This window comes from Salvelinus fontinalis, chromosome 5 (assembly GCF_029448725.1).
Source record: "Salvelinus fontinalis isolate EN_2023a chromosome 5, ASM2944872v1, whole genome shotgun sequence".
Taxonomy (NCBI): domain Eukaryota; kingdom Metazoa; phylum Chordata; class Actinopteri; order Salmoniformes; family Salmonidae; genus Salvelinus; species Salvelinus fontinalis.
In genome coordinates this window covers 60,012,545-60,037,120 of record NC_074669.1, presented here as the reverse complement: position 1 = coordinate 60,037,120, position 24,576 = coordinate 60,012,545, and the positions used below count along the sequence as shown (strand labels likewise).

The 24,576-nt window shown below is 41.7% G+C and overlaps 1 protein-coding gene and 1 pseudogene across 1 annotated transcript in view; both read right to left on the bottom strand.

Moving 5' to 3' along the window:
• LOC129855956 (hydroperoxide isomerase ALOXE3-like) overlaps nt 1–11,622 on the bottom strand; it is a 31,329-nt pseudogene extending 19,707 nt beyond the window's left edge.
• Nucleotides 11,623–17,682: 6,060 nt separating this feature from the next.
• The window catches only part of LOC129855954 (hydroperoxide isomerase ALOXE3-like), a 31,361-nt gene continuing 24,467 nt past the window's right edge, over nt 17,683–24,576 (bottom strand). The window contains exons 11-15 of the mRNA XM_055924060.1: nt 20,059–20,228; nt 19,390–19,511; nt 19,062–19,162; nt 18,756–18,926; nt 17,683–18,607 (exon numbers count right to left, since the gene is read on the bottom strand). Coding sequence (XP_055780035.1) covers nt 18,428–18,607; nt 18,756–18,926; nt 19,062–19,162; nt 19,390–19,511; nt 20,059–20,228 — 744 coding nt within the window. The 3' untranslated portion in view covers nt 17,683–18,427. The remainder of the gene's footprint in view (nt 18,608–18,755; nt 18,927–19,061; nt 19,163–19,389; nt 19,512–20,058; nt 20,229–24,576) is intronic.

The window sequence follows — 24,576 nt, the reverse complement described above, 5'->3', positions numbered from 1 at the left end:
AATAATGAGTTACTAATGATTCCAGTGAGCTATTTGATTGCTGCCTTCTTTAAGACTGAGCCCAACTTACCATAGACGTCTGTCTTGTGGCTATTGAAAACGTGACTGAGTTCATCTAGGCTCTTCCATTGTTTCTTGTTGGTGGAATGGGTTTCTAGTTTCAGTGACACCAATCTGCCAGGATAGAGGAGGAACTTTACTTCAACATGAGAAAGATTGTGCAGTTGATTAGAGAATGGTGCTAACAATGCCAGGATGTCCCCCAGGGCTCTGAGCTAGGTCCACTACTCTTCATCATCTACATCCTCCCCCTAGGGTGATCGATTCATTCACAGGCCACATATCCTTAATATTATGTGTCAATTGGCATTTGATTTGGTGAAAAGTTCAGCTATTTGGTTATAATGTCTGCTAGATGGTTAATTGGCTTGTTATTTGATACGATTTCAGGCATGATTTGAGTGGCTAAAAACAAATTCATTTCGGAAAACCTTGCCTGAGGGTGTTATTACTGGCACCATTCCTATAATCCACGTTCCACCACAACCCTGATGGCCACATTCCCAACATATCATAATATCACAATTACCTGAACTGGTGTAGGACAATCACATCTCATCTCACTGTAAAGGAAGTATTTTTAAAGGTGTGTTGGGGATATGCCAATAGAGATGATTAAATATCTCATTCATTTCCTGGTGCTGCCTCTTAAGGTTCTCAACCTGGGTTCCATGTTCCCCTGGGGATACTTGGCCTATACTCAGGTGGTACTTGTGAAGACTCACAAGAGCATAGTCCTAGAGGTAAAATGCACACGAGGGGGTATACTTCAGGGTTACTCTGGGAAGAGCAAAATGTGACTGTTTTACATTAAGCAAAACTATTTTGAAAACCAGTGCTCCAACTTACGCTTCGACTGTTGTGAAGGTGAACTCAATGTCCTTGGTGAAAGAGAAGCGGACCTCAGCAGGGAGATCAGAAGCGCTGTCAACTTTCATTATTTCGGGTAGACCTTCGGCATATATACTCCAACTGAAGGGAATAGACATGGTAAATCAAGACGGGATACACAGCCGTTCACCATTACATACAAAATGGTAGCTTAGGTGACTTCACATAACTGTTTCTGTGTTTAAGAGTTATTTGTTTCTTTAGAGTTTATAGTTTAGAAAAATGATGCGTCATTCCACAAATGCTACAACTATACACTACCGTTTTTTTTATACATTGTGGACCACTCAAATTGAGTTGAGGCACTAAAAACAATCATAGTCAAACACAGTAGAGATGTGATCTATAATACATTACATCTGTACACATGTACGCATAAACAAAAATCTGTACATAAATGGACAATTAGGCACTTATAAAGAAGTTTCCATTGGAGGATAAGTACCATTTACATAATTGTTACTTGAAGATGTCGTAATTTATTATTTTCACCTAGACTGTTAAAATAATATTTTGGACTGGACAGCTGAAGAAACCCATCCTGTCTAATGTTGTTGTATAACCCACAGTGAAGCATGAGCATCTGTTTCAATGGAACCATTGTAAAAAAAAAAGTACATAGATGTTTAAGGGAGTGTTAGTGTATTGCCCAGTCTCAATCGCGAGTGGGGTCCCTCCACATAAAACATTTGCAAGAGAGCTTCAATATTACTTGGATAAAACTGTACGTACATAGGGTTCAGTCCCAAACAAGGCTATTATAGTTATTTGTTTTTATGTTTTATATTTAAACAGAGAAATAAAAACCTGTTTAGTTTCAATTCATTTTCAGACTTGATTTTCTAGTTTAGATTCTGTTTTCATTTGATTAAAAGCATTTGATTTTTATATTATTTTGGTTGTATTTTTTGTGTAAGGGACAGAAAGTAGCCTATGCATGGGGAGGATAGAAGACATATATGTGTTGTTGGACTATAGTTTGAGTGTTTTGGGGGGATTTCACTTCTTGCCACTGGGGGGCAGTTTTAAATAAGGTGATGGGTCAGGTCATAGTCTAGGTTAGATTTAAATGATAAAGTCAATTTCAATGTGACTTGCCCATGTTAACAGCAATCCGGTGCTTTTTTTTAACCTTAGTAGTCAAATCAAATGTTATTGGTCACATACGCATATTTAGCAGATGTTATCGCGGGTGTAGCGAAATGCTTGTGTTCCTAGCTCCAACAGTACAGTAGTATCTAACAATTCACAACAATACACACATCTAAAAGTAAAAGAATGGAAATAAGAAATATATAAATATTAGGACGAGCAATGTCAGAGTTGTATTGACTAAAATACAGTATATACATGAGATGAGTAAAGCAGTATGTCAACATGATTAAATTGATAGAAAAACAAACTACAACTGAACATAATTTGATGTTTTTTGTTTTAGTTTGTTTTAGAGGCAAAGATAATAGTTTCAGTATAGTTTTTCAAACTGATTTCTTAATAATTTATTTCGGTTTAGGAAATAGTTTTTTCATGATTCATTTTTGTTTCAGTTTTAGTTTAGTAACTTTGGTGCCAACAGTGTGTTTTAAAAGACAGTAGGTGCACATTTAGTTACTTTCGTGTTGGTACCACTTTAGTTCATTGCTCTCTAAAAGTGCTGATTCAAAAGCATTTGGATGTTGTTTTGAATTGTTTCTGCATCTTAGGAATTGAGTTTCAAGATCTCAGAACCAGCCTCTCACCGGTACACCTTTTGCCGATTCTGCAGCTCCCTCTGTCTCTCTTCTATGGCCTCTGGCCAGGTCTCATTGAATATCAGTTTACCTTATTAACAAAAGGCCATAAAGTGTGATTATTTTCATGTTTTGGGGGGATTGATCAACATCTTAAGCCATATAAAGTATATCCACCATTATTCCATAAAAATGGCCCCTTTGACACACATTTCAAAAGAAACTACAAATTACATTCAGCGAGCAGATGTATAATAGGCACAGCAGGTATACTCAGAACTTAACCAAGACAATGATCTATATACCAACATACTGACCAGTGGCCTCCCTGAACATCAGCCGCTCATTGCCTGAGATCCAGTGGTAACAGGGGAAGTTGACTGTGTCTCCCTCTGGTGTGGTCACCACAACTTTAGAGCAGAACCAGTCATTGTTGAGGAAGCAGAATGGGAGGTACGGCTCTGATTCCAGCACCACAAACTCCAGATGGCCCAGGGAGGAAGGACAGGACACATCAAGCTCAATCACCTACAGAGAGATAGATGACATGTTACAATGATCCCAGCAAACAAACAACGTTCTCTCAAAGTTGACAAAGTTGTTTGTTTTGTTGTTTTTCGATCTTTAATTTTTTAAATTATTTCACCTTTATTTAACTGGGCAAATGAATTAAGAACAACTTCTTATTTAAAATGACGACCTGTCAAGAGGCTAAAGGCCTCCTTTGGGGACAGAGGATTGAAAAAACAACACCCATCACGACAAAAGAGACACCACAACACTACATAAAGAAAGACAACACAACATGACAACACAACATGGTACATTTACATTTACATTTAAGTCATTTAGCAGACGCTCTTATCCAGAGCGACTTACAAATTGGGTACAGTAGCAACACAACATCAGCACAACATGGTAGCAACACAACATGGCAGCAGCACAACATGGTAGCAGCACAAACAAGGTACAAACATTGTTTGGCACAGACAACAGCACGAAGGACAAAAAGGTAGAGATAACAATACATCACGCGAAGCAGCCCCAAGTGTCAGTAAGAGTGCCCATAATTGGGTCTTTGAATGTAGAGATGGAGATAAAAACTGTTCAGTTTGAGTGTTTTTTGCAGCTCGTTCCAGTCGCTAGCTGCAGCGAACTGAGAAGAGGGACCCAGGGATGTACTGTGTGTGCATTGGGGATCTTTAACAGAATGTGACTGGCAGAACAGGTGCTGTATGTGAAGGATGAGGGTTGCAGTAGGTATCTCAGATAGAGGGGAGTGAGGCCTAAGAGGCTTTTATAAATAACCATCAACCAGTGTGTCTTGCGCCGGGTATACAGAGATGACCAGTTTACAGAGGAGTATAGAGTGCAGTGATTTGTTCTATAAGGTGCATTGGTGGCAAATCTGATGGCCGAATGGTAAAGAACATCTAGCTGCTTGAGAACACCCTTACCTACCAATCTATAAATGATGTCTCTGTAATCTAGCATGGGTAGGATGGTCATCTGAATCAGGGTTAGTTTGGCAGCTGGGGTGAAAGAAGCGATTACGATAGAGGAAACCGAGTCTAGATTTAACCTTAGCCTGCAGCTTGGATATGTGCTGAGAGAAGGACAGTGTACTGTCTCACCATACTCCCAAGTACTTGTATGAGGTGACTACCTTCGAGCTCTAAACCCCCTCAGAGATGGTAATCAGTGACACATCCATAACCTGAGCGGACACCAGATTGCATACCAGAGAGAATACTACAAGTGTTTCCAACACTTTTTATTACAGTTAGGATGAGCATGAGCTTCCACTTTAAATAAAGGACGCACTGTGGCTGCCTTCCAAGCGTCTATGACAAATCCGGACAAGTCATTTAACTGACCAGCCGTGAAACAGTGATCACTAAGGTTATTACAGAAAGCACCAGTATGATACTGTGATGGACATTTTTATAATGTGAAGAGACAGCCTTGAAAATGTCCATCTTGTCTTAGTGTCATAAATAATCCTTGGTTCCTGCCTGTGCTTGGTAAAGATATGAAGGGGGGGCGGGGCGACATGACCCCTCCTTAGGACCACCTGGCAGATCGCCCAGAATATGTTCTTTCAGTTAAGATAGGAGACTGTGCCAGACACATGTCAGAACCAACTCTATAAACTATGTAACATGTCTGTAACCAGAATATAAGGGATAACGGGACTACCCCAGAAGAGAGAACTCCTAATTGACCATTGTACTTGGTGCATTGAGTTGGTTGGAAACTCTCCAGTGCGCTGGTAATGAAGGATTATTCATTTAATATTGACTGAGTGTCCCTGAGTAGAACTTCCACTACAATACCTATCAGGATTATTTGTGAGGATAACATCAAGGAGAGGCCTTTTCTGGGTGTTTGGGGTTGGTAATGATCTGAGAGAGATTTAGTGAGTCCCATTGTTTTAAGACTTGGTCCGGTGGTTTAATCATGTCCCAGTTTAGGTCACCTATCAGGACAAATTCATACTTACTGTAAGGGCCCAGGAGAGAGCTTAGGGCAAGTAAGGTACAGGCCGGTGCTGATGGTGGACAAAACAACCAGCAACAATCAACAAAGAGCTATTTGAAAGCTTAATGCTGAAAACCAGCAAAACCAGTTGTTAGACAACCGAGCACTGAAGGTGTTCCTTGATAAAGATTGCCACTCCACCACCACTGGAAGATCTGTCTTGCGGAAAAAGGTTATATCCAGAAAGGTTATCAGTGTTCAGAACAGTCTTTCTTAACCATGTCTCAGTAATGCACATTTCCAGATATCATCCGCAGTAATAAAATCAGGGCGTGGCAGAGGACAGGGAGAGCTTTGCAGTGTTGCTTTTTTATGACATTTGAATGTGTATCAGATGTCAACAAGATCATATTGTACAGCAATTTTATCAGCTAACATGAATACAAAGCTGGCGAGAGAGGGTTAGAATAGGATGGGAGGCCCAGAGTTGTGAGTGTGTTAACAAACATTTTCTGTCCCACGGTCGGGTAAATAAGCTGGAGAACAAGTGCTCTTGGTTAAGCGGCAAGGTTGTCCATAGGGCGCTGAAGAGCAGGTGCTCTTGGTGGAGGTACGTGGTTGACTGCAAGTGCTGGAGGAGCGGGTTTCCCCTGAAGTTGGAGGCATGGTGATTCCATCATGGAGGAGTGATGGGATAAGGTGGGGATCGGAACTTTGTGTTTGGGAAAGGAGTCCTGTTCGGGGCATCTGGCTTGTGCAGTGCACATCCCAAAAATTCAGGACTCATGGATAGTGGTTCAGGAACAGAGGGTATAGTGGGCTTGGAGGAGATATTGTGGGTTGGATCGGATGTAGCTGTGGTAATCCTGGGGTCCAGCTGCTTAGGATTTAAACTATGTGGTCAGACAGCTCTTGGCGAGAAGCAGTGATCAGCGGAAACCTGTTGTATTCGGCGCATGTGACAACAAAAATTTGATGTGATTTGATTTATGAATGATGGAGGCCACTGTGTTCTTGGGGACCTTCAATGCTGCAGAAATATTTTGGTACCCTTTCCCAGATCTGTGCCTCAACACATTCCTGTCTCTGAGCTCTACGGACAATTCCTTCGACCTCATGGCTTGGTTTTTAAACTGACATGCACTGTCAACTGTGGGACCTTACATAGACAAGTGTGTGCCTTTCCAAATCATGTCCAAACAATTGAATTTACCAAAAGGTGGACTCCAATCAAGTTGTAAAAACATCTCAAGGATGATCAATGGAAACAGGATGCACTTGAGCTCAATTTTGAGTATCATAGAAAAGGGTCTGAATAGTTATGTAAATAAGGAAAGTTTTTTACTTTTTTTATACAGTTGTAAAAATGTCTAAACCTGTTTTCACTTTGACATTATGGGGTATTGTGTGTAGATTGCTGTGAATTTTTATTTTATTTAATCCATTTTAGAATAAGGCTGTAATCTAACAAAATGTGGAAAAATCTAACTGGTTTGAATACTTTCCGATGGCACTGTATTTGGAAAAATACACGTTTTAAAATTCCAACCAATTGATTGGAACAGACGACTCTCGGTCTAACAACAGTTTTGGGGGACAGCCCTACTCCATATATACTTCCACACACAGATGGATTGTGGTAATCGGTGGGGCAAACCCAAAGAACATTTTGGGAATGCATGCCAGCAAAGCCACTACACAACACAACACTAAACAATACATGCATTGCACTGTAACGGTGACAAACAGTGCCCACAAACCATTAGGGCCTACATAAAGATGTCCCAGCAGCAGAGTCCCAACACCTTGCCACTGCTACACCTGCCTATCAAAGGAGCCTTGTCTGGCAGCGAAACAGTTCATTCAGTGTCATTTGCTGCCTTTAAAAAAACATAGCTGATATGGCTGACTTATGTGGTTTCTACTGACAATTGAGATGTACAAACTATGGCATAAGGGGACAACAAGCAAATAAGAGGCAATCAGATCATCTCGATTAAGACATTAATGAGTGAGCTAGTGTCACGTTCCTGACCTGTTTTCTGTTATTTTTGTATGTGTTTAGTTGGTCAGGGCGTGAGTTGGGGTGGGCATTCTATGTTTTGTGTTTCTATGTTTAGATCATTGGAAATTAGCCTTATATGGTTCTCAATCAGAGACAGGTGTTTGACGTTTCCTCTGATTGAGAATCATATATAGGTAGGCTGTTCACACTGTTTGTGTGTGGTTGGTTGTCTTCCGTGTCTGTGTATGTGCACCACACGGGACTGTTTCGTTTTGTCGTTCGTGTATGTAGTCTGTTCCTGTTCGTGAGTTCTTCGTGTATTTATGTAAGTTCCATGTTCAGGTCTGTCTACGTCGTTTTGTTATTTTGGTAATCCTTTCCAGTGTTTTTCGTGTTTCGTCTTTTCTTTAATAAATTCGTTATGTCAAACTTTCATGCTGCGCTTTGGTCCAATCCCTACTCCTCCTCTTCGGACGAAGAGGAGGAGGACAATCGTTACAGCTAGGATGGATGTAGTCAATAACTTTTTGTTCAGCACTTTTAAATGTACAGCGACAGAATTCAGAACATGGGCCGTTCTTACAGTGTTCTACCTGTACACCAAGTCAGAACAGTAAAATAAATAGTAAGATAGTAAGATAAATAAAGGCTGCATATAAGCAGACAATGAAAGCTTTTACAATATTTGATGAATACATTTCTCTGAAACAGATTAGCGGCTAATGTGCACCACCAAGTCAGAACAGTAGGCGAAAGTAAGAGGGCTAAAGAGACCAAATTATTAGGGTGAGGCACATGGGCTTCTAACAGCTTACTACACAACATACACTTAGTATTACTTTCTTAGCTACAGTATACATCTCTCTCTGGCATATTGCATAATGTATGCAGTAGCATACAATACATTTTTGGACTCACCTTGTGCTGTGCTCACTTGAACAGGAAGGTGGTGCGCCTGTCCTTCGTGGGCAAATTTTGTCATCAAACGTTGTCAAAGTCTGGCATTCTCTGGATTTACGGTGCTTTCAAGACAACTGAGAACTGTGAAAAAAAACAAGGTTGAATCATAATGACCTCCGTGATCTTCAGGTCGTAGCTCTAGAAAGAGACCAGAGTTCCCGACTTGGATGACCATTCAAAATGTATTTTCCCCAGTCGGGGCTAGTTTTTTCCTGAGTTCCCAGTTGTCTTGAACTCAATGAAGTCAGATTTCCCAGTTCTGAGTGGAAAGTTGTTTTTAGCACGGCAGAAATCATGCTGCGTTGACTGCATCGCCAATGTTGAATGTTTATCATTTTAAGCTTGGAAAAGAACCAAAAAACGAGATTTGGGACCACACATCAACATGCCCAGTGGTGCTCAAAACATGCCCTGAATGATGGATCGCCACTGGGTATAATACAACTTTTTGGAGAACTTGGCTGACAGTTTTTGGGATGTACTCTCTCCCCTTGTTCCAACCAGTTTAACCCCCCCCTCATGTCTATGTCTGCGCCAATGCGTAAATCGAATTAGCATAAACAAAAATCACCATCAAAATCCATCAGTTTAAGCTAGTGTAATGAGTGCGTGCTGGTGGCAGGGAAGTCAGGCGCAGGAGAGTGAACTTGGTATAAACGGAGCAGTTTAATAAATGCTAAAAAACTCAGAAAACCAATATATACAAAAAATAATATAAAAGGGTACAAAACCCGTCGCACACCAGAACATGATTTACACAAAACATACAACAAACAATCACCAACAAAGGCATGAGGGGAAACAGATGGTTAAATACACAACATGTAATTGATGGATTGAAACCTGGTGTGATGGAAGACAAAACCAATGGAAAATGAAAAATGGATCAGCGATGGCTAGAAGGTCGGTGACGTCGACCAACTTCGGGGGAAGTCATGACAGCTAGAGATAATTTTTTGCATGGAATGCGTCTAAATCCATCGCATGCGCCGATGTCGCCCTTCAGCATCTAGGGTGAAAGATGGCAGAGCTAGAGCTATGTTTGTCAGACCATGAGACATCCCAAAAATCGGTCTTCTCACGAAAACATCTGTAGCGTCCGAACGGTTTGCCCTGCAAACTATTATGACCACTCTATGGAAAGATGAGACTATCACAAACATGTGTTTTGCTCTAGGAAGCCTGCAAGCATCACAAGACTAGTTTAAGGTAGCGGGGAACCAGTTACAGAAAATGATTGGAAGAATATATGAAGATAGTTTAGTGCCTAAAATAAGGGGTTAAATACATGTAAAAACCATATATATATATATATAAATAGTTTCCTGATCTTTCTTATATCTCTCAGATATAGAACAGACACTTCAGAACAATCTTCCTTTAGATAATCTGTTCATCCATGTATGAAGTTTTCTATGGGCTAAGAGCAGTAGGGCCAAACTCAATGTTTCATCAAATATTTTTGGGGATACCTTAAAACCTCTCTGGGATATGTGGGACGGTAGCGTCCCACTTGGCCAATAGCCAGGGGAAATGTAGAGCGCCAAATTCAAAAAAATTATATAAAATCAAACTTTCATTAAATCACACATGTAAGATACCAAATTAAAGCTACACTTGTTGTGAATCCAGCCAACATGTTAGATTTCAAAAAGGCTTTTCGGCGAAAGCATAAGATGCTATTATCTGATGATAGCACAATGTCAACAAAGAGAGAGTAGCATATTTCAACCCTGCCGGCGCTACTCAAAACGCAGATATAAAATATAAAACATGCATTACGTTTGACGAGATTCTTTTTTTGGCACTCCAATATGTCCCATAAACATCACAAATGGTCCTTTTGTTCGATTAATTCCGTCCATATATGTCCAAATTGTCCATTTATTTGAAGCGTTTGATCCAGAAGAAAACAGCTAAATTTTTGAACAACGTCACTACAAAATATTTAAAAAAAATACCTCTAAACTTTGCCAAAACATTTCAAACTACTTTTGTAATACAACTTAAGGTATTTGTAAACATTAATAATCGATCAAATTGAAGACGGGTCTATCTGTTTTCAATACAGGAGAGCAACAAACTAACGCTACTTTTTTTAGTCTTGCGCAACTCTCAAACAGTACACATGACGTTACACTGCTTCCTGATGGCCTTCTTCTTCATTGCACAAATGAATGACCTCAACCTATTTCCTAAGACTGGTGACATCCAGTGGAAGCAGTAAGAACTGAGAACAGGGTGATTAGAAATCTGGCTTCCCAATGAAAATTCATTGAACAGACAGTGACATAATTTTTTTTTAATCTGAATGGTCTGAAAAATCTGAATTGTCCTCAGGGTTTTGCCTGCTACATAAGTTCTGTTATACTTACAGACATGATTCAAACAGTTTTAGAAACTTCAGAGTGTTTTCTATCCAAATCTACTAATAATATGCATATCTTATATTCTGGGGATGAGTAGAAGGAAGTTGAAATTGGGCACGCTATTTATCCAAAAGTGAAAATGCTGCCCCCTATCCTAGAGAAGTTTTTTTTTTTTATGTATATATTTTTTAAATTTTATCCCCTTTTCTCCCCAATTTTCGTGGTATCCAATCGCTAGTAATTACTATCTTGTCTCATCGCTACAACTCCCGTACGGGCTCGGGAGAGACGAAGGTCGAAAGCCATGCGTCCTCCGAAGCACAACCAACCAAGCCGCACTGCTTCTTTAACACAGCGCGCCTCCAACCCGGAAGCCAGCCGCACCAATGTGTCGGAGGAAACACCGTGCACCTGGCCCCCTTGGTTAGCGCGCACTGAGCTGGCCCGCCACAGGAGTCGCTGGAGCGCGATGAGACAAGGATATCCCTACCGGCCAAACCCTCCCTAACCCGGACGACGCTAGCCCAATTGTGCGTCTCCCCACGGACCTCCCGGTCGCGGCCGGCTGCGACAGAGCCTGGGCGCGGACCCAGAGACTCTGGTGGCGCAGCTAGAGAAGTTTTAAGGGGTACTACAACTCTAATAGCTAAATTATCCTGGGTATGATCATCTTAAACAATTTCACATGTTAGCGTGGTATATGCTGGTCATAAGAATGAAAATGATGTGAATGGATTTAGATTTTGTCACCCAAATGGACAGATTGTCAAAGGAAGGAAAGTTGTGGCAATGGGTTACTCACAGCCCCTCGGGGGTGGCCCCCAATGAATCTACTTTTGGGGAGGCAGATGCGATGGCTTGAATCCATTGTGCCACGGAGTTGTATATAGATACTGTTCATTGTGCCGGCGTACAGCATTTCTCCAGTGAACACCTCTGCTTTGTAAATAACCCTGTCGTCTCTACAAAGCAAGTTCAGAAGACAGAAATATGATAAATATATGACACATTCAATATTTCATTTATACTGATGACCAATCCTTTTGTTTAGATATTGTGTCAGAATGAGGCCACAGGATGATCCAAAGGGATTGTTACCTTACCTACAACAACAGCACTGGAACATTGTTAATGTGGAAGGCAACCGGTCTGCCTAGGGAAACAATTACAGCAGGGTTATTCAAATCTTACACTACAAGGGCCAGACTGCTACTGGTTTTCTGTTGTATCTGATGATGGATTGCACCAACCTGGCGTCACAGTTCTAAATCAGTTCCTGATTAGAGGGGAAGAATGAAAAATATAAAGCAGTGGAACTGGCTTCAAGGTGCAGATTTGAATTTGAGGGCCATTGGCTGCATTTACACAGGCAGCCAAATTCTTATCGTTCAACCAATTATTAGCAAAAAAGATGATCTGATTAGTCAAAAGACCATTTAGTGGTAAAAATATAGAGTAAAAAAATTATAATTCTGAAGCTACATGGATGACACTCAGAGCCACAAATAGTAACTAGAAGTATGAAAATTAGTCAACACTTATTGCATGCTATATTCAACATTCAATAGCAAAGTCAAATTAGAAAGGAACATGGGATCAATCTAGTACATGACAAATAAAGAACTTTATATATAGCTCATATAAGATTTCAGCTTTCTTACCCCGGTATGATGCAGTGAATTAGCAGTGAGAAATCAGAGTTCCACTGTACTCAGCACCTCAGACATCATGGCTCTTTTATATGGTTTATATATGTCTTGTTTGTTCAATCATTAATTAACAGAGAAGAAATGAGGAAACAAAAATCATTAACTTATGATTCGTTATAGTTTAGTCTTTTAGCAGACGCCCTCATTGTGTTCGTTACAGCTTACACACATTCAAAGTTAGCTCATATCCCGGTTAAGGTCTTATCAGGATAAAACGTTTAAGGCCTTTAAAATCAAATCAAATTATTTGTCATATGCTTTGTAAACAACAGGTGTAGACAAACAGTGAAATGCTGACTTACAGCCCTTCCCAACAATGCAGAGAGAAAAATAATAACATAACAATATATACATAATGAGTAATGATAACCTGGCTATTTATACACGGGGTACCAGTACTGGCTCACTGTGCAGGGGTACAAGGTAATTGAGATAAATAAGAATAGATAATAAACAGTAGCAGCAGCAAAAAAGGGTGCAAAAAGTGTCAATGCAGATAGTCTAGGTAGCTATTTGGTTAACTATTTAACTATCTGGACTAACTATTTTGCAGTCTTATGGCTTAGGGGTAGAAGATGTTCAGGGTCCTGTAGGTTCCAGACTTGGTGCATCAGTACCACTTGCGGTACAGTTGCAGCGAGCACACTATAACTTCGGTGGTTCTGGTCTTTGACAATTGTTTGGGCCTTCCTCTGACACCACCTGGTATAGAAGTCCTGGATACTCACGAGTATCCCTGTATCCACGAATAAACAGAATATTCCTAAATTGCACAGAGACTGCAGAAACATTTTTTTCTGCTTATAATTTCTGACATTAGGTAGGCTGTTAGTAAACTTGTCTATGATTACATACATGCAGCTTCTTTTCTGTCATTACCTGGTGCTCATCTAGAACACTAAATAAAGCCTTGCTCACCAGAATGTCATAAATCAATAGAATTATCATTGCATCAACAACAATCTAGTTCAGTGGTTCTGTCACGCCCTGACCATAGAGAGCTCTTGGTTCTCTATGGTGTAGTAGGTCAGGGCGTGACTAGGGGTTGTTCTAGTTCAATATTTCTATGTTGGTGTTTTGTATGGTTCCCAATTAGAGGCAGCTGGTAATTGTTGCCTCTAATTGGGGATCATATTTAGGTAGCCATTTCTCCCACTTGTGTTTGTGGGATATTGTTTGGTTTTGTGCTTGTTCACCACGTAGTCACGTTTTAGTTGCTTGTTATTTGTTTTGTTGCAGACGTTTCACTTTAAATAAATATGTGGAACTCAACTCACGCTGTGGCTTGGTCCGTCTCTTACAACAACTGTGACAGAATATCCCACCAAAAGAGGACCAAGCAGCGTGTGCACGAGGTAAAGGAGTTTTGGACACGGGAGGAAGTCATGGGAGGACACGAGACCCTTCCTTGGCGGGAGTCGCAAAGGAGCATAGAAGGACAGCAACGACGCCGGGGACCGCGGCCACAGAAACCCCAAGATTTTTTGGGGGAGGGGGCACATGGAGCTGGCGGCTGAGCAGAGGGAAGAGCCAGAGACCGTCAGGGAGGCGATAGAGAAGTGGTCGGTCGTCCCAAGGAGAGAGCCAAAGCCCGCCTGGGAGTCGATGGCGCAATGCGAGGAGGGATATCGGAGAATGATGTTGGCGAGGAGTAGGCTGCAGCGCAGACGTGCTGAAGAGTGTGTCATCAGTCCGGTGCCATCTGTGCCCGCTCCACGCACCAGGCCACCAGTGCGCCTCCCCAGCCCGGTATGTTCTGTGCAGGTTCCTCGCACTCACCCTGAAGCGCGAGTCATCAGTCCGGTGCCAGCTCTCTGCACTTGTCCTGAAGAGCCAGAGACCGTCAGGGAGGCGATGGAGAAGTTGGGAGAGAGAGAGAGATGTTGTGCAGGTGTGTTCTAATAGGCTACTGTCAGTGTGCAGACTTCAGGTACAACTTGATTCCTGTTCCCATCTGAACTTAAAATGTGATACTATGTGCAACAGCCTGCGCAGACCACGAAAAACCACAGTAAACGGGATAAGATGTTTACATGCTACAGTATCCTGTCAGTATCCAGGCATCTTATTCAGGTCTCCCAAATCCGGGATACAATCTTCTGCTATTGTGCCGTTTAGCAAAGCCCTGCGCTGTGCCATAGCTGACCCTGGCTTTCAACCCCTCAAGGTGTGTGTGGTTCAAGCTTGCTTAACATACAATGTGTGATGGAGGGAGTGTGTTTTTGCAGAAACATTTTTGTTTTATTTTTAAATTGGGGGGGCTGCAGTAGAACAATATGAATGGAATTACATTTTTGTTGGTGTTTCTTAATTTTGAGCACCTGCCCCATCAAAGATCTGTGCACAGCTTTCACTTGGTCAGTCTTTCATGGAGCGAGCAGGTGTCCTTAGTGTTTTGTAAACTCAGTGTAACTCAGTGTAATGTTTGTTGGGATAGTTCAGGGTTTATGGTTTAAGGAAATGTCTTATTTCCTTTATGACTCTTGTCTGGATAGTTCAGGGGTTTCCCCTTACCATGAAACGTGAACAACTTCCTTGACATACTTCATATTTCCTTTATGACTCATTAGTTTAACGTCTTGTCTGGATAGTTCAGGGGTTTCCCCTTACCATGAAACGTGAACAACTTCCTTGACATACCTCTCTGGTTCAGTGGAATAAGGAAGACTAATGATTTCATTTAGTAACATGATTATTTCCAATTTGGGGACTTGTGTGAAAACATTTAGATCCTACAATTCATGTGTTTGTATATTCTTTGTGAGAGCATACACAGGGCTTCATTGTAACGTTTTCAGTTGGTGGCACAAGCCTACGATTTGGTCACGGCAATGTTGTTGCAGGTCGGGCAACAGAAAAAAGGTGTAATCTATCTAATGATCTTATCTAAACTAGTCAAAGTGCTTCATTCTAAGTGTAGGCTGCTTGACTACTAAAATGGGATGATTGAAAACATTTGTTGTATAAACTAAATAGGATGTCCTTGCAGGAATGCATGATTCAAGATACTTTGATGTGCAACCTTAGCCAGTGATTGTCAAACCCAAAATGCATGACAGTAGGCCTACAATTCAAAATAGGGTTCCAGAATTGTTCAATATAGTGATTAATTTGTCTACATCGTTTTGGGCACCAATATCACATAAGATAATACAGAAAGATTGGGACCCTATTTTTTTTCAACATTAACAGTGTTTTGCACGCATTCACAGTTTAAAATGTTCAACAATCACTAAGCATGTTCTATCCCGCTTGTCAGAGAGAGTGAAAGTGCACTGTAAATATGCAACAAAGCAGCAAGTAGAAACTCTATGGAGTCCAGGCGACAGTCTGATTGGCCAGCGGGCCAGGTGTAAATGGTTTGGCAGCCTTATCTATTCATTCAATCAATTTGAATACTAAGAAGCAATCCACCCTCGATGAGTGATCAACAGGACAATAGAATCTTGCCGAGTTGAGAGCATGGGAGAAGTCTTGGGGGTGATCGAAAGTGTTATCAAATGTTCCTATTGATATCAGATCAGGTACATGCTATTAGATCAGGTAATCAGCTGTTTTTAAGAATGTAACTAATCCCGGTTACATTTTTTAAATAATCCGGGCAGATTTCATTACATGAAGTAACTAATTATGTAATCCCTGTTACATGTAATCTGTTACTACCCATCCCTGAACACAGATGTGTTTACATCATATATACCTAGTTTAACTAAATTAAAATCTTTGTAGTGTTTGGAGTAGTTAATTACTTTTTTGAAATGTAGATGTGTAGCCAACTACTGGATCGACTCAATATTTGGTTTATTTATTAAAAATGTATTGAGTTCTGATTTGATGTATCAAATACTTATGTCATGCAATAAAATGCAAATTAATTACTTAAAAATCATACAATGGGATTTTCTGGATTTTTGTTTTAGATTCCGTCTCTCACAGTTGAAGTGTACCTATGATAAAAATTACAGACCTCTACATGCTTTGTAAGTAGGAAACACTGCCGATTTCGCAGGTTATCAAATACTTGTTCTCCCCACTGTATGTGGGGACTCCTTCAAGACCTTTGGAAAAGCATTCCAGGTGAAGATGGTTGAGCGAATTCCAAGAGTGTACAAAGCTGTCATGAAGGCAAAGGTTAGCTACTTTGAAGAATCTCAAATACATTTTGATTAACACCTTTTAAATTTACATGATTCCATGTGTTATTTCATAGTTTTGATGTCTTCACTATTATTTTACAATGTAGAAAATAGTAAAAACAAAGAAAATCTTTGAATGAGTAGGTGTGTCCAAACTTTTGACTGGTACTGTTTGTGAATCAATTAAATTTACTTTGTCATTAAATACTTGATATTCGGTTCTCATGACCTTTCAACGTTTGCTAGACTCTGTAAATGACAGTCAGATTATGGGTCTTGTGTAATGGCAGAGGAGAGGCGAGAAGGATCTGAGGACCAATGTGCAGCGTGGTAATTTTCCATTATTTAATTAACACAAAACAAGACACTATACAAAACAAACTACCGTCACAGTCCTAGCTGGTGCAGACAAAACACAAAGACAGGAAACAACCACCCACAATCCCCAACACAAAACAAGCCACCTATATATGATTCTCAATCAGGGACAACGATTGACAGCTGTCTCTGATTGAGAACCATATTAGGCTGGACACAGAAACAGACTAACTAGACACACAACATAGAATTCCCACCCAGCTCACGTCCTGACCAACACTAAACAAGCAAAACACATAAGAACTCTGGTCAGGACGTCACATCTAGAGGTTATTTTCCACTCGACTACATCAATCTAATACTAAGCATTGGATTCAATACCAATGTTTTTCGGAGTTGGTGTTTACCCAATGCCTCTCTTTTGTCTGGCTCCCTCTGGCCTCAAGGGAAACATTTACTGGAACTGATCTTGCTTATCCAAATCAAATCAAATGTATTTATATAGCCCTTTGTACATCAGCTGATATCTCAAAGTGCTGTACAGAAACCCAGCCTAAAACCCCAAACAGCAAGCAATGCAGGTGTAGAAGCACGGTGGCTAGGAAAAACTCCCTAGAAAGGCCAAAAACCTAGGAAGAAACCTAGAGAGGAACCAGGCTATGAGGGGTGGCCAGTCCTCTTCTGGCTGTGCCGGGTGGAGATTATAACAGAACATGGCCAAGGTGTTCAAATGTTCATAAATGACCAGCATGGTCAAATAATAATCACAGTAGTTATCGAGGGTGCAGCAAGTCAGCACCTCAGGAGCAAAGAGATGCTATGTACTCTAGGTGAGAGTGTGGAGTGCTTGTGCATTTCAATGCGGTAACCACAATGTTTTAAAACAGGTTTCAACAGAAAACAAGGTAATCTCTCCCTGTATCAGTTATATCCTTGTTTGCTACTCAGTATAAGGCGGGTATGTAAGGGTCAACCAGTTGAACAAAACTGCTTGGGGCACATGGACAATGAAAGAGACAAGGATGAAGATTAACTAAGACTTTATTGCATGAAATCAAAAAGCTCTTGATCAGCCATTAAACAGAGTTAAAGTTATAATCTCTATCTTAGCTGTATGGACAGTAGTTTCCTTTTGGCTCTCACACAATTGAGTGGGTTCAAGCTACACTGCTAATAAATCAGGAACGTCACATGCAGTTTCCTCTCAGCAGCAAGGCACTATGGGAAGTGATGTCTAAGTGTTGGCCATTTGGTAATTTACTCTCAACATTCCCCTTTTAGGAGGCAGGAATCTGAAATAAGTTCTCCTTAAGGTCACCTGTCTCTATGTGAACCATACATCACACCTCCTGCTGGTTAGCTGGAAAATGGCAGGCCACATACTGAGCCCAGGTGAAGCAAATACAGGTGATTCCTGTTTTGCATGCAAGGTTAGGTTTTGACAATAACAGGAAGGGGCCCGAGGCACAAACATTCAGATATACAAGGGTGAAGAATCCAACTAAAGACTTCGATCAAAAGGATCAGCTAGTGCCATTCACAACACAGAAGTAGAAACATTTAACTTCTCATCTTGGCTGCATGTGGCTATTCAAAATAAAAAGTGGACTGAACCGCAATAGAGTAAAGTGCCTGGGTCATAATGATTAGGGCACACGATCAGATACATGTTTTAAAACAGGTTTCAACAGAAAACAAGGTAGTCTCCCTGTATCAGTGAGGTTTTTTTTCTCCATTTGGTGCCTAATAAATAGGATCCCGAGTCATTTTACAGGGCCACACTGTTCTCCACATTGTTGGGATTCAGGTATGTGTATGGCAAGGGCAAAGAGACATTTCTGCCTTGGATTTCAAAGTTGTATTTCTTCAGCACATCTTGAGTTTTGTGAATCAGTTCCAGAGGGGTCTTCTCACTGAAGTGATCCTGATAGCCATTTCCAAGAGCGACCTAAGTAGGCAAGAGTTGATGAAATTTGAAATTCATGAACCACTGATATACTAATTAGGACTCCTAAGGAAACGATTCGATTTGAGAGTGTCATGAAATGCTTTAATGTCATATATACATTTTTAAATACAGTTTCTCGTATACTCACAAAGTCAGTGGACTGCATGCTCAGAAGGTACACCGCTGCCATGCCATTGACGGTGGTATTGACGTCAGGGAAGGTCTTCAGCATTGTGCTCTCAGTACACTGCCCCTTAGTGGTGGGAGGTGGTTGTTGCAGAGCGATGGGGAAGTTGGGCATCCATCCACCAAAATCAAACTGGAATGACAATGGTGAAATAGATCAAACCACTGCTTTTCCAATATAATTAAACAGAAACTAACTAAAATCACATTTTGAATAACAGCGGAGGATACTGCACACAGGTTTTTGACATGTTTCAAAGTTTATTACCTGTCCATTGTTGACTGCAGCATGTTGGACAGACACTGTGAAGATCACCATGGTGAGAAACTTGATCAGCTCTGTCACTGAACTGAAAGACTGAGGGATTCCTGCACAGAGACAGTATGCCACAATGATCAGACACCGAATTGACAAATGATCCAGAATATAGTTTGGGAATGAGAAGCATAAGGGAATGGAAACGTTTATTATCAGAAATAATTTAAGTGTAGTCTGTCAACTTGCACCCTTTTCCCTATATAGTGCACTAGTTTTGACCAGAGAGCTGTTGCCATTTGTGATACAGATTGTGTCATTTAAATGAGAAAAGTGTAACCTGTGCTGGTTTTGGCCAGGAACCCATTGAAGAAGATCTCCTTGATCCAGTTCTGCAGTTCAGAGTCCTTCTGGACGTCTGAGTCACAGGTGTAGTAGTGACCAATCACTTTGTGAACAAACCTATACACAATATCAGGCATTAGCCAAAACACGATGACAACATGGCAAAAGATCACAGATGCATTTTAGAAAACCAGGTACTAAGAGAAGTTTTCAGTTGTTTTTGTGAAGACATTGAGTTTGCTAGCAATTCTAAATATTTGGGTCTTTTTATTGATGACCATATTACCTTTCAATACGGAACTTCAGCCTTTGCCGACTCAGCAAGTAGAGCTCGGAGTTATAGGAACAACAAAAACTCTAAGATATTGTTTATGCTACGTATTCCAAACTGTATCAGACATGCGTGTGTCCTGTTCTGGACTATTCAGCAGGAGTGTGGGGTGCTAAGAGGTATTTTAAAAACAAACATGTTCATAACAGAGCAGTATGTTACTTTAAGTGTCCACAAGACTAGAGATTAGTAATTTGAGCAATGCAAAATGCAGTTGCATGAATTTATAATACACAAATCAAATCATTCTGTCTTATGAGGTATACAGAATTTCTTGGTGCAAAAAAGCCCAGATCTGCACAATGGAAATCTATAGGCCTGTACAAACATTACCTGTGGACGATGTCCCATAGCCTGAGTCCATCATCCCTGTAGAGGAAGTTGGGGATTGACTCCAGACCGCGTGCAGTGATGTCCTCTGGCATACAGAGGGAGCTGTAGGTCAATGAGGCCACCGCTTTCTTCAGGAACTCCAACATCCCTGGACCTCCTACACTGGCATTCTTCAAGATGGGTTAAAGGGATAGTTAACCTTGTTTTGGAGGTCTAGTTTAGGGCAGACAGAGCAAAAATTGTAGTGTGTCTGGGGACTCGCGATGAGCATTTCTAAAATTGCAGATAAAGTAAACTCCGAGGCAAACATTACATCGCGGCCCACTTTCCTGGAATTTAGATTTTTACGGGCTCCCGGGCACTCTACAGCATCCCGGTAATTTTTTGACATGTTCGAAAAATTCTGCATTATCTACAGTGTGAGTAGTACTAATCTAGTGTCAGCCATTAAGATACTAATAACCACCGTAAAACTTCCACTTCACAAGTTTAAGGACCAGACATGAAAATGGGTTTAGAATATTTGAGGAAATTAATGAGGATTAAGGAGGGAAATGAGAATGGACCAGAGGAAGCTAAGGGCTGCAGATGAAGGATCCGGAGAGGTTGACTGTAGGTTTGGCTTGGAGTTTCAGGTAGACAGTCAGGGTATGGTAGATAGGAATTGCCTTCACCACAGAAGCCTAATAAGAGAACGCCAAGGGAGTCGGACCCTGGAGGGGAAGTGAGCTGCAGAATGGTTGGCGATATAGCGGAGGTAGTACAAGATGCCCATGAGTCAGCCAACAACGGTGGTAATTCCCTTCAAGTAAGGATACCGTGAGGAACCAGGCTCAGCTGGGGAGCCATTCCTCTTTTGGCTGGTTGGGTACGATATGGTGCGCGAGGTAGATGGTGTCCGTGAAATGAGGCATACTGTCGAACAGTGCCAGAGTTAATGCAGGTTCTGAGAGATGAGAATGTTGTGGGCTGTCCTGATGTTGATTTCAGAAGAGATGTAGGAATGATAGGCTTGAGAGGACCAGCGGCCAAGGAGTTGTACGGTGTTGTCTTAGATGCCATGGAAAAGGCTTCAATGCGGAAGGATTGTCCGGAGAATTGGTCAGCAGGATAGCCGGACAGGGATAGTATTAGTCTCAGATGGGAATGGAACCAGAATCTGTGATGAATAGTGGATCGGATGGAGAGGCATTTTTAAATTTAGCTGCAGGAAGCAGGGGGGTGGTTCAATGGTAGACGGCAGCCAGAACAGATAGACTGTTGTTCTGCCAAACTGATCGGTTTTACTGTGTTTGATGGTGAAGTCTTTGTTGAGGATGTTTACATCTGACACGCCGGGATGACAAGGGTTGTAGATAACAGATTATGTAAACTCTGAACATTGCAGGAATCCCAAAAGAAACTTTGATTCTAGTGTGGAAGAAACTGATGGAGATGTAACCAGACCACAGCGTCTGGATGCAGGCAGACAATATGTCTAAGGTGATGGGCTGCTGGACTAGTGCGTTGGAGGCCCTTGAGAAGGGAGACTTGCGGGTGACAGGAACATGAAGACCCAGTAAGCAACTTGAAAGAAGTTGATCCCGGCCAGGTATGTCCAGATGGAGGATGTCTGCATGGAGAGGGGTGACAAAGGCAGGTAATAGATGGTATGGAAACATCTCCAGGCTGTCCAGTAAGAGGACAGTGTCCTTGGTGCAACGACAGATATGATAGAGTGGTTGGGAGATTAGGAGAATGTTCACGGGAAAGTCGTCATGGCGTAAGGAGTGATTGGGGTTGGTAGGGGTTCTCCATATGGGGCCAAACACCTGAAACTCTGAAATTGGAGGCGGGACAGAGAATCAGTGAATGAGTTACATTGACCGGGTACATGTGCAGCTCTGAGAAGGAACTAATGGGTCACGGATGGCCAGGTTAGACGTCTTAAGAAACTCATGATAGGGAGGTACAGTGGGGCAAAAAAGTATTTAGTCAGCCACCAATTGTGCAAGTTCTCCCACTTAAAAAGATGAGAGAGGCCTGTAATTTTCATCATAGGTACACTTCAACTATGAGTTGTGAGAAATGAGGGGAAAAAATCCAGAAAATCACATTGTAGGATTTTTAATGAATTTATTTGCAAATTATGGTGGAAAATATGTATTTGGTCAATAACAAAAGTTTATCTCAATACTTTGTTAAATACCCTTTGTTGGCAATGACAGAGGTCAAACATTTTCTGTAAGTCTTCACAAGGTTTTCACACACTGTTGCTGGTATTTTGGCCCATTCCTCCATGCAGATCTCCTCCTGAGCAATGATGTTTTGGGGCTGTTGCCGGGCAACACGGACTTTCAACTCCCTCCAAAGATTCTCTATGGGGTTGAGATCTGGAGACTGACTAGGCCACTCCAGGACCTTGAAATGCTTCTTACGAAGCCACTCCTTCATTGCCCGGGCGGTGTGTTTGGGATCATTGTCATGCTGAAAGACCCAGCCACGTTTCATCTTCAATACCCTTGCTGATGGAAGGAGGTTTTCACTCAAAATCTCACGATACATGGCCCCATTCATTCTTTCCTTTACACGGATCAGTTGTCCTGGTCCCTTTGCAGAAAAACAGCCCCAAAGCATGATGTTTCCACCCCCATGCTTCACAGTAGGTATGGTGTTCTTTGGATGCAACTCAGCATTCTTTGTCCTCCAAACACGACGAGTTGAGTTTTTACCAAAAAGTTCTATTTTGGTTTCATCTGACCATATGACATTCGCCCAATCTTCTTCTGGATCATCCAAATGCTCTCTAGCAAACTTCAGAGGGGCCTGGACATGTACTGGCTTAAGCAGGGGAACACGTCTTGCACTGCAGGATTTGAGTCCCTGGCGGCGTAATGTGTTACTGATGGTAGGCTTTGTTACTTTGGTCCCAGCTCTCTGCAGGTCATTCACTAGGTCCCCCCGTGTGGTTCTGGGATTTTTGCTCACCGTTCTTGTGATCATTTTGACCCCACGGGGTGAGATCTTGCGTGGAGCCCCAGATCGAGGGAGATTATCAGTGGTCTTGTATGTCTTCCATTTCCTAATAATTGCTCCCACAGTTGATTTCTTCAAACCAAGCTGCTTACCTATTGCAGATTCAGTCTTCCCAGCCTGGTGCAGGTCTACAATTTTGTTTCTGGTGTCCTTTGACAGCTCTTTGGTCTTGGCCATAGTGGAGTTTGGAGTGTGACTGTTTGAGGTTGTGGACAGGTGTCTTATATACTGATAACAAGTTCAAACAGGTGCCATTAATACAGGTAACGAGTGGAGGACAGAGGAGCCTCTTAAAGAAGAAGTTACAGGTCTGTGAGAGCCAGAAATCTTGCTTGTTTGTAGGTGACCAAATACTTATTTTCCACCATAATTTGCAAATAAATTCATTAAAAATCCTACAATGTGATTTTTTTTTTTCTCATTTTGTCTGTCATAGTTGAAGTGTACCTATGATAAAAATTACAGGCCTCTCTCATCTTTTTAAGTGGGAGAACTTGCACAATTGGTGGCTGACTAAATACTTTTTTTGCCCCACTGTAGTCAGAACGGCCCTTGTTAATGAGTTGTACCATGGAAGGTTGTCAGAATGGATGAGTATGGCCCTTCGACCATTTGTTCCTCCAGAGAGAAGCAGCTAAAGGGGCAGAGGGGGCTGCAGGAAAAGAAGCAAGTTTGGCAGGCCATGAAGCAGCAAACCAACAACCACTGTAGAAATCCCCGTAAGGGACAGCATAGGAAAGATCGATGATATGCTTCTTGCCTGAATACCTTTGGGTTTCAATTCCGAGGGGACTGATGTGGTAGGTGGAGAATAGCGGGAGGAAAAAGGGGCCGATCAGAAATCCCTGCTTCACCTCCTTGACCAGGAGGGAGGCGACTGGCTCGTCAAGAGAAGAACAGAGGTTGGAGCAGAAGTGAGGAGACCAGAAAAATATTTCAGGCCATCAAGCAAATAAATATCGGACAAAGGAGGGGTCAGGGGGAAAGTCCAAGTCCGCAGCAATGGCGGTGAAGTTGATGGGGGTGGTGAGGTTGGCTAACAGTCATTTATCAGTAGAAGGAGTGAGATTGAGGGCAGGATTTTAGAGTCCCATTACAGAATGTGTACGAGCTTGCATGACGAAGTGCTGCAGCCATAGTTATTGAAATTGTTGCAGATTATGCAACCGGAGAAGAGGGGGTGTACCGGAGAAGGGGGGGTGTACTCCGGCATGCAGGGCGGTGGGGAGAAGGCCTAAAGGCCAGCCATGGCATTGCAGTTTAAGGCCTGAAACAGTGATAGGGCACTGAAACAATGGACGGCAGCCATCTGGTTAAAGGTGGTGTGTCCTTGATAATGGAGAGTCTAGAACTTGGTCTGAAAACACATCGGAATCTGAGGCAGTGAGCTCAAACTCCATAGTAAACAAAGTAAGGACGCTAACTTAATTAGAACTAAGATAAAACGAGGCTTATCACGTTCAGTGTCTTGCATGCGACGCAAAACAGAGATGATGAATGACT